Raw genomic sequence first — 15,580 nt, 5'->3', positions numbered from 1 at the left:
TTCCCTGTAGACTCACTGTTCTTAATCTCTGCTTGAATTAAACTAATTAAACTCAGTGTGTCAGAGCCTTGTTGTCCAAAACTGAATTAAGACCTGTTGTGACCTGTCCTCCTCGACCAAAACAGGCATGGTATCAGGAAATAAAGGTCGACTGGGGTTAAGCTTTCAACAAGAAGGCCTTTTAATATTGAGTTTAAAAGTCGTGTGCACACATCCAGCTACTGAATGCGTGACAAATTCCTGTACAAGGCCAAATAAATGAACTGAACTTAAAGCAACAATATGCAACAATTTGGGCCACCCAACCAAATTCTCATATAATTCTCGATTCTCAAGAATCGGAAGATCTGTTCTATGTGTGCTATTTCTTTGCTTCCCATTCTGAAGTTTTGTTTGTGCGTCTTTTACTTTCTGTTTTGTACGCCAGCTTCAAACAGCTGAATATGCTGTTTGGTTATGGAAAATATATAGTACCAGTCAAAAGTTTGGACACCTACTTGTTCAAGGGTTTTTCTTTATTTTTACTATTTTCTACATTTTAGAATAATAATGAATACATACAAATTATGAAATAATACATGCAATCATGTAGTAACTAAAAAAGTGTTAAACAAATCAAAGTATATTTTATATTTGAGATTCTTCAAAGTAGCCACCCTTTGCCTTGATTACAGCTTTGCACTCTCTTGACATTCTCTCAACCAACTTCACCTGGAATGCTTTTCCAACAGTCTTGAAGGAATTCCCACATATGCTGATACTTGTTGGCTGCTTTTCCTTCACTCTGCAGTCCAACTCATCCCAAACCATCTCATTTGGGTTGAGGTCGGGTGATTGTGAAGGCCAGGTCATCTGATGCAGCACTCCATCACTCTCCTTCTTGGTGAAATAGCCCTTACACAGCCTGGAGGTGTGTTGGGTCATTGTCCTGTTGAAAAACAAATGATAGTCCCACTAAGCGCAAACCAGATGGGATGGTGTATCACTGCAGAATGCTGTCGTAGCCATGCTGGTTAAGTGTGCCTTGAATTCTAAATACATCACAAGCAGTGTCACCAGAAAAGCACCCCCACACCATCACACCTCCTCCATGCTTCACGGTGGGAACCACGCATGCAGAGATCATCCGTTCACCTACTCTACGTCTCACAAAGACACGGCGGTTGGAATCAAAAATCTCACATTTGGACTCATCAGACCAAAGGACAGATTTCCGCCAGTCTATTGTCCATTGCTTGGGTTTCTTGGCCCAAGAAAGTCTCTTCTTATTATTGGTGTCCTTTAGTAGTGGTTTCTTTGCAGCAATTTGACCATGAAGGCCTGATTCACGCAGTCTCCTCTGAATAGTTGATGTTGAGATGTCTGTTACTTGAACTTTGTGAAGCATTTATTTGGGCTGCAATTTCTGGGGCTGGTAGCTCTAATGAACTTATCCTCTGCAGCAAAGGTAACTCTGTGTCTCCCTTTCCTGTGGCGGTCCTCATGAGAGTCAGTTTCATCATAGCGCTTGATGGTTTTTTGCAACTGCACTTTTCTCTTCAATACTGTGTAAGACTGTTCAATGCTGTTCAGTGCTGTGCAATGCTCTTCAATGCCGTCCAATGCGTTTCAATGCCATTCAATGCCCTTCAATGACGTTCAATGCCCTTCAATGACGTTCAATGCCCTTCAATGACGTTCAATGCCCTTCAATGCCCTTCAATGACGTTCAATGCCAATCAATGCCGTGCAATTCCCTTTAATGCCGTTCAATGCCCTTCAATTTCATTAAATGTTGTTCAATAGTCTTCAAAACTCTTCAGTGCTCTTCAATGCCGTTCAATTCCCTTCAATGCTCTTCAATTCCCTTCAATGCTCTTCAATTCCCTTCAATGCTCTTCAATTCCCTTCAATGCTCTTCAATTCCCTTCAATGCTCTTCAATTCCCTTCAATGCTCTTCAATTCCCTTCAATGCTCTTCAATGCCGTTCATTGCCGTTCAGTGCCATTCAATGCTCTTCAATGCTGTTGTTTGGTATTGACACTATTATTCTCCAACTCAAACTGAAAACTGTGTGTGTGTGTGTGTGTGTGTGTGTGTGTGTGTGTGTGTGTAGGTTGTGGGAAGACCTTCACTATGTTAGGGACGGACAGAGACCCGGGGATCTACGTACACACTCTAAATGACCTGTTCAAAGCCATTGAGGAGACCAGCGATGACATGCAGTACAACATCTTCATGTCATACCTGGAGGTGAGAATACATACGGTCTCTGTTTGCATCCCAGGTTGAACCCTATTTCCTATATAGTGTACTACATTTCAAAAGTAGTACACTATATAGGGAATAGGGTGCTATTTTGGGACACAACCTGTGTCTGTGTTTGTTTCTCTTTGGAACACCCTGTCAACATGTCTAACGAAGAAGGTACAGTGATGCCTAAACGTTGGTGATTTACCCAATATATTACTGGGAGTTTATATATATATATATATATATATATATATATATGACCCAGAAGGCTTTCAGTTCAGCGCTTAGGTCACCAACAGTGATGTAGTCACCATATAGTTTACTAACTTAGAACCACTGTGTTTCTCTTTATTCAATGGTTCAGGGTGATAGTCATGTAGATGAAAGTGTCAACAAACTATGACAACCGCTTCTGATAAGACTAAAACAATATAACGACTGACTGAGGTCAATAGTGGCTGTGTTTGCTGGGAAATAGACAATGATAGACTTGTTTGTAGAGTGGTTTCCTGCGTCTCGTTGGCTGAGAGATTATCTGTGTGGCTGTGTGATTGGATAATAAAGTTCTGATAAAAGATAGTGGTCGGTCCATGCCTGTGTGCCTGTGCGCCTGTGTGTCTGTGTCTGTGGGCCTGTGTGGACTAGTCAGATATTGACACTGATTGTTATGCTACAAACTACCAACAGAGCCATATATATATATATATATATATATATATATATATATATATATATACATATATATAGTGGGGCAAAAAAGTATTTAGTCAGCCACCAATTGTGCAAGTTCTCCCACTTAAAAAGGTACACTTCAACTATGAACTATGAAGACAAAATGAGGGGAAAAAATCCAGAAAATCACATTGTAGGATTTTTAATGAATTTATTTGCAAATTATGGTGGAAAATAAGTATTTGGTCAATAACAAAAGTTTATCTCAATACTTTGTTATATACCCTTTGTTGGCAATGACAGAGTCCAACACAGACTTTCAACTCCCTCCAAAGATTTTCTATCTGGTTGAGATCTGGAGACTGGCTAGGCCACTCCAGGACCTTGAAATGCTTCTTACGAAGCCACTCCTTCGTGGCCCGGGCGGTGTGTTTGGGATCATTGTCATGCTGAAAGACCCAACCACGTTTCATCTTCAATGCCCTTAATGATGTAAGGAGGTTTTCACTCAAAATCTCACGATACATGCCCCCATTCAATCTTTCCTTTACACGGATCAGTCGTCCTGGTCCCGTTGCAGAAAAACAGCCCCAAAGCATGATGTTTCCACCCCCATGCTTCACAGTAGGTATGGTGTTCTTTGGATGCAACTCAGCATTCTTTGTCCTCCAAACACGACGAGTTGAGTTTTACCAAAAAGTTATATTTTGGTTTCATCTGACCATATGACATTCTCCCAATCTTCTTCTGGATCATCCAAATGCTCTCTAGCAAACTTCAGATGGGCCTGGACATGTACTGGCTTAAGCAGGGGGACACGTCTGGCACTGCAGGATTTGAGTCCCTGGCGGCGTAGTGTGTTACTGATGGTAGGCTTTGTTACTTTGGTCCCAGCTCTCTGCAGGTCATTCACTAGGTCCCCCTGTGTGGTCCTGGGATTTTTGCTCACCGTTCTTGTAATCATTTTGACCCCACGGGGTGAGATCTTGCATGGAGCCCCAGATCGAGGGAGATTATCAGTGGTCTTGTATGTCTTCCATTTCCTAATAATTGCTCCCACAGTTGATTTCTTCAAACCAAGCTGCTTACCTATTGCAGATTCAGTCTTCCCAGCCTGGTGCAGGTCTACAATTTTGTTTCTGGTGTCCTTTGACAGCTCTTTGGTCTTGGCCATAGTGGAGTTTGGAGTGTGACTATTTGAGGTTGTGGACAGGTGTATTTTATACTGATAACAAGTTCAAACAGGTGCCATTAATACAGGTAATGAGTGGAGGACAGAGGAGCCTCTTAAAGAAGAAGTTACAGGTCTGTGAGAGCCAGAAATCTTGCTTGTTTGTAGGTGACCAAATATGTATTTTCCACCATAATTTGCAAATAAATTCATAAAGAATCCTACAATGTGATTTTCTGGATTTTTTTTCTCATTTTGTCTGTCATAGTTGAAGTGTACCTATGATGAAAATTACAGGCCCCTCTCATCTTTTTAAGTGGGAGAACTTGCACAATTGGTGGCTGACTAAATACTTTTTTCCCCCACTGTATATATGTATATATGCACATTGTCAAAGCCCTTGATATTGGAACCTAAAAAGGATGTCCATCTGTTTGAGAGAGCCTCAAAACAGATTACAACAGCATCCATTATTGTACCACATATCACATTGACTCCCAATCTCTTTAATTCAGATTGATTTGCACTATTTTGTCAGTATTTGAAAGTGGTTCATTTTGTCGGCAAGCTTAGCTTAACATTGTGCTTATTTTTTATGATTAATTCCCAATTTCTTTCCAAGAACAATCAAAGAAACCTTGACAAGTAGTGATGCGATGGTAGCAATCTTCATGATTATGGTTGATAACATAATTGTGTTCCTTCTAAGCAAACAGTGACGCATGCAGAGATTCACTCTAAGTTGTTCATCCTGTCTTCATTTAGGCAGAAAGACAGAAAAAGACATATGATAGACAGCTCTTTATTAAAAAGACCAAAAATGGAAAGAACGCTCAATCAGCCAAAGACGTCAAGCAGAGAAATATTTCTAGAGTAGGATGAGCGACAGCCAGTGTCCTTGTGTTTGGAAGAAATTAACATTGATTACAGAATGCATAAGACATAGAAATGACATAATGCCATTGATTTGAAGTTTGACACTTGCTATCTTATGATTCAACTACAAGCTATTCTATAATCTATTCTGTAAGCTATTATCTACAAGGTATTCTTCTAAAATGCTATTATTCTACAAGCTATTCTACTACAAGCTATTCTATAAGCTATTATTTTACAAGCTATTCTACAAGATATTCTATGAGCTATTGTTCTACAAGCTATTCTACTACAAGCTATTCTATAAGCTATTATAAAGCTATTATTTCTACAAGCTATTCTGTAAGCTATTATTCTACAAGCTATTCTATAATTTATTTATCTACAAGCTATTCTGTAAGCTATTCTATAAGCTATTCTTCTACAAGCTATTCTATAAGCTATTACTCTACATGCAATTCTACAAGCTATTCTATGAGCTATTATTCTACAAGCTGTTCTACTACAAGCTATTCTGTAAGCTATTATACAAGCTATTCTACAAACTATTATTCTACAAGCTATTCTGTAAGCTATTCTATAAGCTATTCTTCTGCAAACTATTTTTCTAAAAGCTATTCTATAAGCTATTATTTTACAAGCTATTCTTCTACAAACGATTCTTCTACAAGCTATTCTATAAGCTATTCTACGACAAGCTATTCTACTACAAGCTATTATACTACAAGCTATTCTACAAGCTATTCTACGACAAGCTATTCTACGACAAGCTATTTTATTACAAGCTATTATATTAGGTATTATATAAGCTATTCTACTACAAGCTATTTTAGTGCAAGCTATTATATAAGCTATTATTCTACAAGCTGTTATTCTACAAGCTATTCTATAAGGTATTATATAAGCTATTATTCTACAAGCTATTATTCTACAAACTATTCTTCTTCAAGCTATTCTTCTACAACCGTTTCTACAAGCTATTCTTCTACGCGTTTTTCTACAAGCTATTCTACAAGCTATTATTCTACAAGCTATTCTTCTACACTATTTTCTACAAGCTATTCTACAACCTATTCTTCTACTAGTTATTCTACAAGCTGTTATTCTACAACCTATTATTCTACTAGTTATTCTACAAGCTGTTATTCTACAACCTATTATTCTACTAGTTATTCTGCAAGCCATTCTACAAGCTATTCTTCTAGAAGTTATTCTACAAGCTATTCTACTACAAGCTATTCTATAAGGTATTATATAAGCTATTATTCTACAAGGTATTCCACTACAAGCTGTTCTACTACAAGCTATTATTCTAGAAACTGTTCTACTACAAGATATTATAGAAGCTATTATTACTCTTCAAGTTATTCTATAAGCTTTTTTTTTACAAGCTTTTCTACAAGCTATTCTATAAGCTATTATTCTACAAGATATTCCACTACAAGCTATTCTTCTTCACACTATTAAACTACAAGCTATTCTACAAGCTATTCTTCTTCACACTATTAAACTACAAGCTATTCTACAAGCTATTATTCTGCAATCTATTTTACAAGCTATTATTCTACAATCTGTTCTACTACAAGCTATTATTCTAGAAACTGTTCTACTACAAGATATTCTATAAGCTATTATTCTACAAGCAAACTCTACAAGCTATTCTACAAGTTATTCTATAAGCTTTTTTTCTACAAGCTTTTCTACAAGCTATTCTATAAGCTATTCTATAAGTTGTGCTATAAGCTTTTTTTCTACAAGCTTTTCTACAAGCTATTCTATAAGCTATTATTCTACAAGATATTCCACTACAAGCTTTTCTATAAGTTATTCTATAAGCTATTATTCTACAAGCTATACTATAAGCTGTTCTGTAAGCTATTATTCTTCAAGCTATTCTACAACCTATTCTATAAGATATTAATCTACAAGCTATTCTATAAGCTATTCCACAAGCTATTCTATAAGCTATTCTTCTACAAGGCATTCTACAAGCTATTCTACTACAAGCTATTCTGCAAGCTATTCTACCACAAGCTATTATACAATCTATTCTACTTCAAGCTACTCTAGTACAAGTTATTATATAAGCTATTATTCTACAAGCTGTTATTCTACAAGCTATTCTACAAGCTATTATTCTACAAGCTATTCTATTACAAGCTATTCTACTACAAGCTATTATTCTACAAGCTATTATTCTACAAGCTATTATATTACAAGCTATTATATAAGCTATTCAACAAGCTATTATTCTACAAACTATTCTTCTTCAAGCTATTCTTCTACAAGCTATTCTACAAGCTATTCTTCTACACTCTTTTCTACAAGCTATTCTTCTAATAGTTATTCTTCAAGCTATTCTACTGCAAGCTATTCTACTACAAGCTATTCTACAAGCTATTATGCAAGCTATTCTATTACAAGCTATTCTACTACAAGCTATTCTACTACAAGCTATTCTACAAGCTATTATTCTACAAGCTATTCTATTACAAGCTATTCTACTACAAGCTATTATTCTACAAGCTATTATATTACAAGCTATTATTCTACAAGCTATTATATTACAAGCTATTATTCTACAAGCTATTCTACAAGCTATTATTCTACAAGCTATTCTATTACAAGCTATTCTACTACAAGCTATTATTCTACAAGCTATTCTATTACAAGCTATTCTACTACAAGCTATTCTATTACAAGCTATTATATAAGCTATTCAACAAACTATTATTCTACAAACTATTCTTCTTCAAGCTATTCTTCTACACTCTTTTCTGCAAGATATTCTACAATATATTATTCTGCAAGTTATTCTACAAGCTACTCTACAAGCTATTCTACAAGGTATTCCACTACAAGCTATTCTACTACAAGCTATAATTCTACAATATATTCGTCTACAAGCTATTCTGCAATCTATTCTAAAAGCCATTATCCTACAAGCTATTCAACTACAAGCTATTATACAAACTATTCTACAAGCTTTTATTCTACAAGCTATTAGCAAACTATACTACAAGCTATCCTACAAGCTATTATTCTGCAATCTGTTCTACCAGCTATTCTATAAGCTATTCTATGAGCTATTATTCTACAAGCTATTGCACTACAAGCTATTCTTTAAGCTATTCTTTGAGCTATTATTCTACAAGCTATTCTATAAGCTTTTCTATAAGCTATTCTATAAGCTATTCTACTACAAGCTATTATTCTACAAGCTATTCTATTACAAGCTATTATATAAGCTATTATTCTACAAGCTATTATTCTACAAACTGTTTTTCTTCAAGTTTTTCTTCTACAGGCTTTTCTACAAGCAATTCTTTAAGCTATTTTTCTACAAGCTATTATTCCATAAACTATTCTTCTAAAAGCTATTCTACAAGCTATTCTATTACAAGCTATTCTACAAGCTATTCTACAAGTTATTCTACAAGCTATTCTACTACAAGCTATTCTAGTGCAAGCTATTCTACAAGCTATTATTCTACAAGCTATTCTATCACAAGCTATTCTATAAGCTATTCAACCAGCTATTATTCTGCAAGCTATTCTTCTAAAAGCTTTCTACAAGCTATTCTATAAGCTATTATTCTACAAGCTATTCTATTACAAGCTATTCTATAAGCTATTCAACCAGCTATTATTCTGCAAGCTATTCTTCTAAAAGCTTTCTACAAGCTATTCTATAATATATTCTATAAGCTATTTTTCTACAGATGATTATTCTACAAGCTGTTCTATAAGCTATATTTCTACAAACTATTCTTCCATAAACTATTCTTCCGCAAGCTATTCTATAAGCTATTCTACAAGCTATTCTTCTCCAAGCTATTATTCTGCAAGTTCTTCTACACGCTATTCTATAAGCTATTCTTCTACAAGTCATTCTACAAGCTATTCTACAAGCTATTCTACTACAAGCTGTTCTACAAGCTATTCTACTACAAGCTATTATATAAGCTATTATTCTACTAGCTATTATATTACATGCTATTCTAGTACAAGCTATTATTCTACAAGCTATTCTATTACAAGCTATTTTATAAGCTATTCAACAAGCTATTATTCTGCAAACTATTCTTCTTCAAGCTATTCTTCTACAAGCTATTCTACAAGCTATTCTTCTACAAGCTATTCTACAAGCTATTCTTCTACACTCTTTTCTACAAGCTATTCTTCTAATAGTTATTCTTCAAGCTATTCTACTGCAAGCTATTCTACTACAAGCTATTCTACAAGCTATTATGCAAGCTATTCTACTACAAGCTATTCTACTACAAGCTATTCCACTACAAGCTATTCTGCAAGCTATTCTACTACAAGCTATTCCACTACAAGCTATTTGTCTACAAGTAATTCTACAAGCTATTATATTAGAAGCTATTATTGTCCCGTCCTGGTCTTAGTATTTTGTGTTTTCTTTATTATTTTGGTCAGGCCAGGGTGTGACATGGGTTATTTTATGTGGTGTGTTTTGTCTAGGGGTTTGTTGTAGGTTATGGGATAGTGGTTAGTGGGGTTGTCTAGAATAGTCTATGGCTGCCTGGAGTGGTTCTCAATCAGAGGCAGGTGTTTATCGTTGTCTCTGATTGGGAACCATATTTAGGCAGCCATATTCTTTGAGTGTTTCGTGGGTGATTGTTCCTGTCTCAGTGTTTGTTTGCACCAGATAAGGCTGTTTAGGTTTTCACGTTACGTTTCTTGTTTTGTATTGGTCGTGTTTATCTTTTATTGAAGATGAATCAAAATAACCACGCTGCATTTTGGTCCGCCTCTCCTTCATCGGAAGAAAACCGTAACAGAATCACCCACCACAACAGGACCAAGCGGCGTGGTGACAGGCAGCAGGAGCAGCGAAATCCAGATTTCTGGACATGGGAGGAGATATTGGACGGTAAAGGACCCTGGGCACAGCCTGGAGAATATCGCCGCCCCAAAGAAGAGCTGGAGGCGGCGAAAGCGGAGAGGAGCTGGTATGAGGAGGAAGCACGGCGACGCAGATGGAAGCCCGAGAATCAGCCCCCAAAATGTATTGGGGGGGGGGTATGGCGACGCCAGGTAGGAGACCTGCGCCAACTTCCTGTGCTTCCCGGGGGGCTAGAGAGACCGAGCAGGCACCATGTTATGCTGTGGTGCGCACGATGTCTCCAGTGCGGGTGCATAGCCCGGTGCGGTACATACCAGCTCTGCGTATAGGCCGTGCTAGAGTAAGCATCGAGCCAAGTGTCATGAAGCCGGCTCTACGCATCTGGTCTCCAGTGCGTCTCCTTGGGCCGGCTTACATGGCACCAGCCTTGCGCTCGGTGTCCACAGTTCACCTGCATAGCCCAGTGCGGGCTATTCCACCTCGCCGCACTGGCAGGGCGACCGGGAGCATTCAACCAGGTAAGGTTGGGCAGGCTCAGTGCTCAAGAGCTCCAGTGCGCCTGCACGGTCCGGTCTATCCAGTACCACCTCCACGCACCAGCCCTCCGGTGGCAGCTCCCCGCACCAGGCTTCCTGTGCGTGTTCTCGGCCCAGTACCACCAGTGCCAGCACCACGCACCAGGCCTTCAGTGCGCTTCACCTGTCCAGCGCTGCCAGAGCCTTCCTCCTCTCCAGCGCTGCCGGAGTTTCCCGTCTGTCTAGCGCTGTCAGAGCCTTCCTCCTCTACAGCGCTGCCGGAGTCTCCCGCCTGTTCAGCGCTGCCAGAGCTGCAAGTCTGCAAGGAGCAGCCAGAGCTGCCAGTCTGCAAGGAGCTGCCAGTCTGCAAGGAGCTGCCAGTCTGCAAGGAGCTGCCAGTCTGCAAGGAGCTGCCAGTCTGCAAGGAGCCGCCAGGGCCGCCAGTCTGCAAGAAGCAGCCAGAGCCGCCAGTCAGCATGGAGCAGCCAGAGCCGCCAGTCAGCATGGAGCAGCCAGAGCCGCCAGTCAGCATGGAGCAGCCGGAGCCGCCAGTCAGCATGGAGCAGCCGGAGCCGCCAGTCAGCATGGAGCAGCCAGAGCCGCCAGTCAGCATGGAGCAGCCAGAGCCGCCAGTCAGCATGGAGCAGCCAGAGCCGCCAGTCAGCATGGAGCAGCCAGAGCCGTCAGTCTGCCAGGATCGGTCAGAGCCGTCAGCCAGGATCCGCCATTCAGCCAGTCAGCCAGGATCTGCCAGAACTGCCAGTCAGCCAGGATCTGCCAGAACTGCCAGTCATCCAGGATCTGCCAGAGCCGCCAGTCAGCCAGGATCTGCCAGAACCACCAGTCAGCCAGGATCTGCCAGTGCCATTAACCTGCCTGAGCTTCCTCTCAGTACTGAGCTTCCTCTCAGTACTGAGCTTCCTCTCAGTCCCGAGCTACCTCTCAGTCCCGAGCTACCTCTCAGTCCCGAGCTACCTCTCAGTCCCGAGCTACCTCTCAGTCCCGAGCTACCCCTCAGTCCCGAGCTACCCCTCAGTCCCGAGCTACCCCTCAGTCCTGAGCTGCCCCTCAGTCCAGTGGGGCCCTTGGTGAGGGTTACTAGGCCAAGGTCGACGGCGAGGGTCGCCAATCTAAGGACGCGATGCAGGCGGACTGAGACTTTGTTGGAGTGGAGTCCACGTCCCGCGCCAGAGCCGCCACCGTGGACAGACGCCCACCCGGACCCTCCCCTATGGGTTCAGGTGTGCGCCCGGGAGTCCGCACCTTGAGGGGGGGGGGGTTCTGTCACGCCCTGGTCTTAGTATTTTGTGTTTTCTTTATTATTTGATCAGGCCAGGGTGTGACATGGGTTATTTTATGTGGTGTTTTTTGTCTAGGGGGTTGTTGTAGGTCATGGGATAGTGGTTAGTGGGGTTGTCTAGAATAGTCTATGGCTGCCTGGAGTGGTTCTCAATCAGAGGCAGGTGTTTATCGTTGTCTCTGATTGGGAACCATATTTAGGCAGCCATATTCTTTGAGTGTTTCGTGGGTGATTGTTCCTGTCTCAGTGTTTGTTTGCACCAGATAAGGCTGTTTAGGTTTTCACGTTACGTTTCTTGTTTTGTATTGGTCGTGTTTATCTTTTATTAAAGATTAATCAAAATAACCACGCTGCATTTTGGTCCGCCTCTCCTTCATCGGAAGAAAACCGTAACAATTATATTACAAGCTCTTATATATGCTTTTCATTAAGCTATTATTCTACAAAATCTTATTTTTCAAGCTTTTCTTCTACTAGCTATTCTACAAGCTATTATTCTACTAGCTATTCTACAAGCTATTATTCTACAAGTTTTTCTACAAGCTCTTCTACAAGCCATTATTCTACAAGCTATTCTTCTACACTCTTTTCTGCAAGCTATTCTACAAGCTATTCTTCTAATAGTTATTCTACAGCCTATTCTACAAGATTGTATTCTACAAAATATTAGCAAACTATTCTACAAGCTATACTACAAGTTATTATTCAAGCTATTCTACTACAAGTTATTCTACAAGCTATTCTACTTCAAGCTATTCTTCTACAGCTATTCTACTACATGCTATTATTCTACAAGCTATTCTACTTCAAGCTATTTTACTACAAATTATTCTACATGCTATTCTAATACAAGCTATTTTACTACATGCTATTCTACAAGCTATTCTACTACATGCTATTATTCTACAAGCTATTCAACAAGCTGTTATTCTACCACAAGCTGTTATCCTACAAGCTCTTGTACAAGGTATTCTACTACAAGCTATTCTACTACAAGCTTTTCTACCAAAAGCTATTATTCTACAAGCTATTCTTCAAGCTATTCTGCAAGCTATTCTACAAGCTATTTTTCTACAAGCTGTTCTACAAGCTTTTCTACAAGCTATTTTCCTACAAGCTATTCTTTCACAATTTATTCTACAAGCTATTCTACTACAAGCTGTTCAACTACAAGCTGTTCTGCAAGCTATTATTCTTCAAGCTATTATACTACTAGCTATTCTGCTACAAGCTATTCTACAATATATTCTACAATCTATTATTCCCCAAGCTATTCTACTCAAGCTATTCAACAAGCTATTCCACAAGCTATTCTTCTACAGGCTATTCTACAACAAGCTATTCTATGAGCTATTCTACTACTAGCTATTCTACAAGCTATTATTCTACAAAGCTATTCTAAATGCTATTCTACTACAAGCAATTCTTCTACAAGCTATTCTACAAGCTATTCTACTACAAGCTATTCCAAGGCAGTTAACCCACTGTTCCTAGGCAGTCATTGAAAATAATAATTTATTCTTAACTGACTTGCCTAGTTAAATAAAGGTAAAATATATATTTTTTAATTTAAATAGTTCTACAAGCTATTCTACAAGCTTTTCTTCTACAATCTATTCTTCTACAAGCTATTATGCAAGCTATTCTACAAGCTATTCTACTACAAGTTATTCTACAAGCTATTCTACTACAAGTTATTCTACAAGCTATTCTAGTACAAGTTGTTCAACTACAAGCTGTTCTGCAAGCTATTATTCTTCAAGCTATTCTACTACTAGCTATTCTGCTACAAGCTATTCAACAAGCTATTCCACAAGCTATTTTCTACAATATATTCTACAATATATTCTACAAGATATTATACAATGTAATTTACATTCTTAAGAGTAGAATCATTTCTTGGATATAATAAGTCCTTGAATATAAGAATTCCTTGGATGTTGAGCTTCTGAGATGTGGAAGCTAATGACCCATTCATTCCCTGTTCCCAGATCTACAACGAGATGATCCGGGACCTTCTCAACCCATCCTCTGGGTTCCTGGACCTGAGAGAGGATTCTAAAGGAGAGATCCAGGTGGCTGGCATCACAGAGGTCTGCACTATCAACGCCCGAGAGGTGAGAGGTCACGTCTGGCCACGCTAACTCCATGCTTTACAAGATCAAAGAGCTTGTAAGCAAGCATTTCACGATAAAGTCTACAACTGTTGTATTCAGCGCATGTGACATATAATATTTGATTTGATCACACACTTTACATAAAACACATACAGTACCAGTCAAATGTTTGGACACACCTACTCATTCAACGGTTTTTCTTTATTTTTACTATTTTCTACATTTTTTAATAATAGTGAAGACATCAAAATCACATATGGTAACCGAATCATGTAGTAACCTAAAAGTGGTATATCAAAATATATTTTAGATTTTATATTCTTCAAAGTAGCCACGCTTTGCCTTGATGACAGCTTTGCACACTGTTGGCATTCTCTCAACCAGTTTCATTAGGAATGCTTTTCCAATAGCCTTGAACGAGTTCCCACATATATCGCAACAAAGCATCCTTCACTCATGCTGCCAAACATACCCTCGTAAACCTGACCATCCTACCGATTCTCGACTTCGGTGATGTCATCTATAAAATAGCCTCCAACACTCTACTCAACAAACTGGATGCAGTCTACCACAGTGCCATCCGTTTTGTCACCAAAGTCCCATACACTACCCACCATTGCGACCTGTACGCTCTCGTTGGTTGGCCCTCGCTTCATACTCATCGCCAAACTCTCTGTCTACAGGTTATCTACAAGTCTCTGCTAGGTAAAGCCCCACCTTATCTCAGCTCACTGGTCACCGTAGCAGCACCCACTCGTAGCACGTGCTCCAGCAGGTATATCTCACTGGTCACCTCCAAAGTCAATTCCTCCTTTGGTCGTCTTTCCTTCCTCTGCTGCCAATGACTGGAACGAACTGCACAAATCTCTGAAGCTGGAGACTCATATCTCCCTCACTAGCTTTAAGCACCAGCTGTCAGAGCAACTCACAGATCACTGCACCTGTACATAGCCCATCTGTAAACAGCCCATCTATCTACGTACTGTACCTCATCCCTATACTGTATTTTTTTTAATCTTGCTCCTTTGTACCCCAGTATCTCTACTTGCACATTCATCTTCTGCACATCTACCATTGCAGTGTTTAATTGCTATATTGTAATTACTTTGCCACCTTGGCCTATTTATTGCATTAACTCCCTTATCTTACCTCATTTGCACTCACTGTATGTAGACTTGTTGTTTTCTTTTGTTCTACTGTATTATTGACTATGTTTTGTTTATTCCATGTGGAACTCTTTGTTGTTGTATGTGTCAAATTGCTATGCTTTATCTTGGCCAAGTCGCAGTTGCAAATGAGAACTTGTTCTCAACTAGCCTACCTGGTTAAATAAAGGTGAAAAATAAATAAATAAAAGATATGCTGAGCACTTGTTGGCTGCTTTTCCTTCACACTGCTGTCAAACTCATCCCAAACCATCTCAATTGGGTTGAGGTCGGGTGATTGTGGAGGACCAGGTCATCTGATGCAGCACTCCATCACTCTCCTTCTTGGTCAAATAGCCCTTACATAGCCTGGAGGTGTGCTGGGTCATTGTCTTGTTTAAAAACAAATGTTAGTTCCACTACGCGCAAACCAGATGGGATGACTTATCGCTGCAGAATGCTGTGGTAGCCATGCTGGCTAACTGTGCCTTGAATTCTAAATAAATCACAGACAGTGCCACCAGCAAAGCACAATCACACCTCCTCCTCCATGCTTCACGGTGGGGCCCACACATGTGGAGAGCATCCGTTCACCCACTCTACGTCTCACAAAGGCACGGCAGTTGGAATCAAAAATCTCAAATTTGGACTCATCAGACCAAAGGCCAGATTTCCACC

At 39.7% G+C, this 15,580-nt stretch overlaps 1 protein-coding gene across 2 annotated transcripts in view; it reads left to right on the top strand.

Annotated features, from left to right (window-relative positions):
- LOC110503027 (kinesin-like protein KIF19) overlaps positions 1-15,580 on the top strand; it is a 76,325-nt gene that overhangs the window by 35,966 nt on the left and 24,779 nt on the right. For both annotated transcript variants that reach the window (XM_036960747.2, XM_036960746.2), the window contains exons 4-5: positions 2,097-2,233; positions 13,632-13,757. In XM_036960747.2, the coding sequence (XP_036816642.2) occupies positions 2,097-2,233; positions 13,632-13,757 (263 nt within the window). The remainder of the gene's footprint in view (positions 1-2,096; positions 2,234-13,631; positions 13,758-15,580) is intronic.

Source organism: Oncorhynchus mykiss, chromosome 23, assembly GCF_057628025.1.
Source record: "Oncorhynchus mykiss isolate SJ-2025 chromosome 23, ASM5762802v1, whole genome shotgun sequence".
Classification (NCBI taxonomy): Eukaryota; Metazoa; Chordata; class Actinopteri; order Salmoniformes; family Salmonidae; genus Oncorhynchus; species Oncorhynchus mykiss.
Note: the sequence above shows the minus strand (reverse complement) of the source record. Positions and strands in the feature narration are given on the sequence as shown.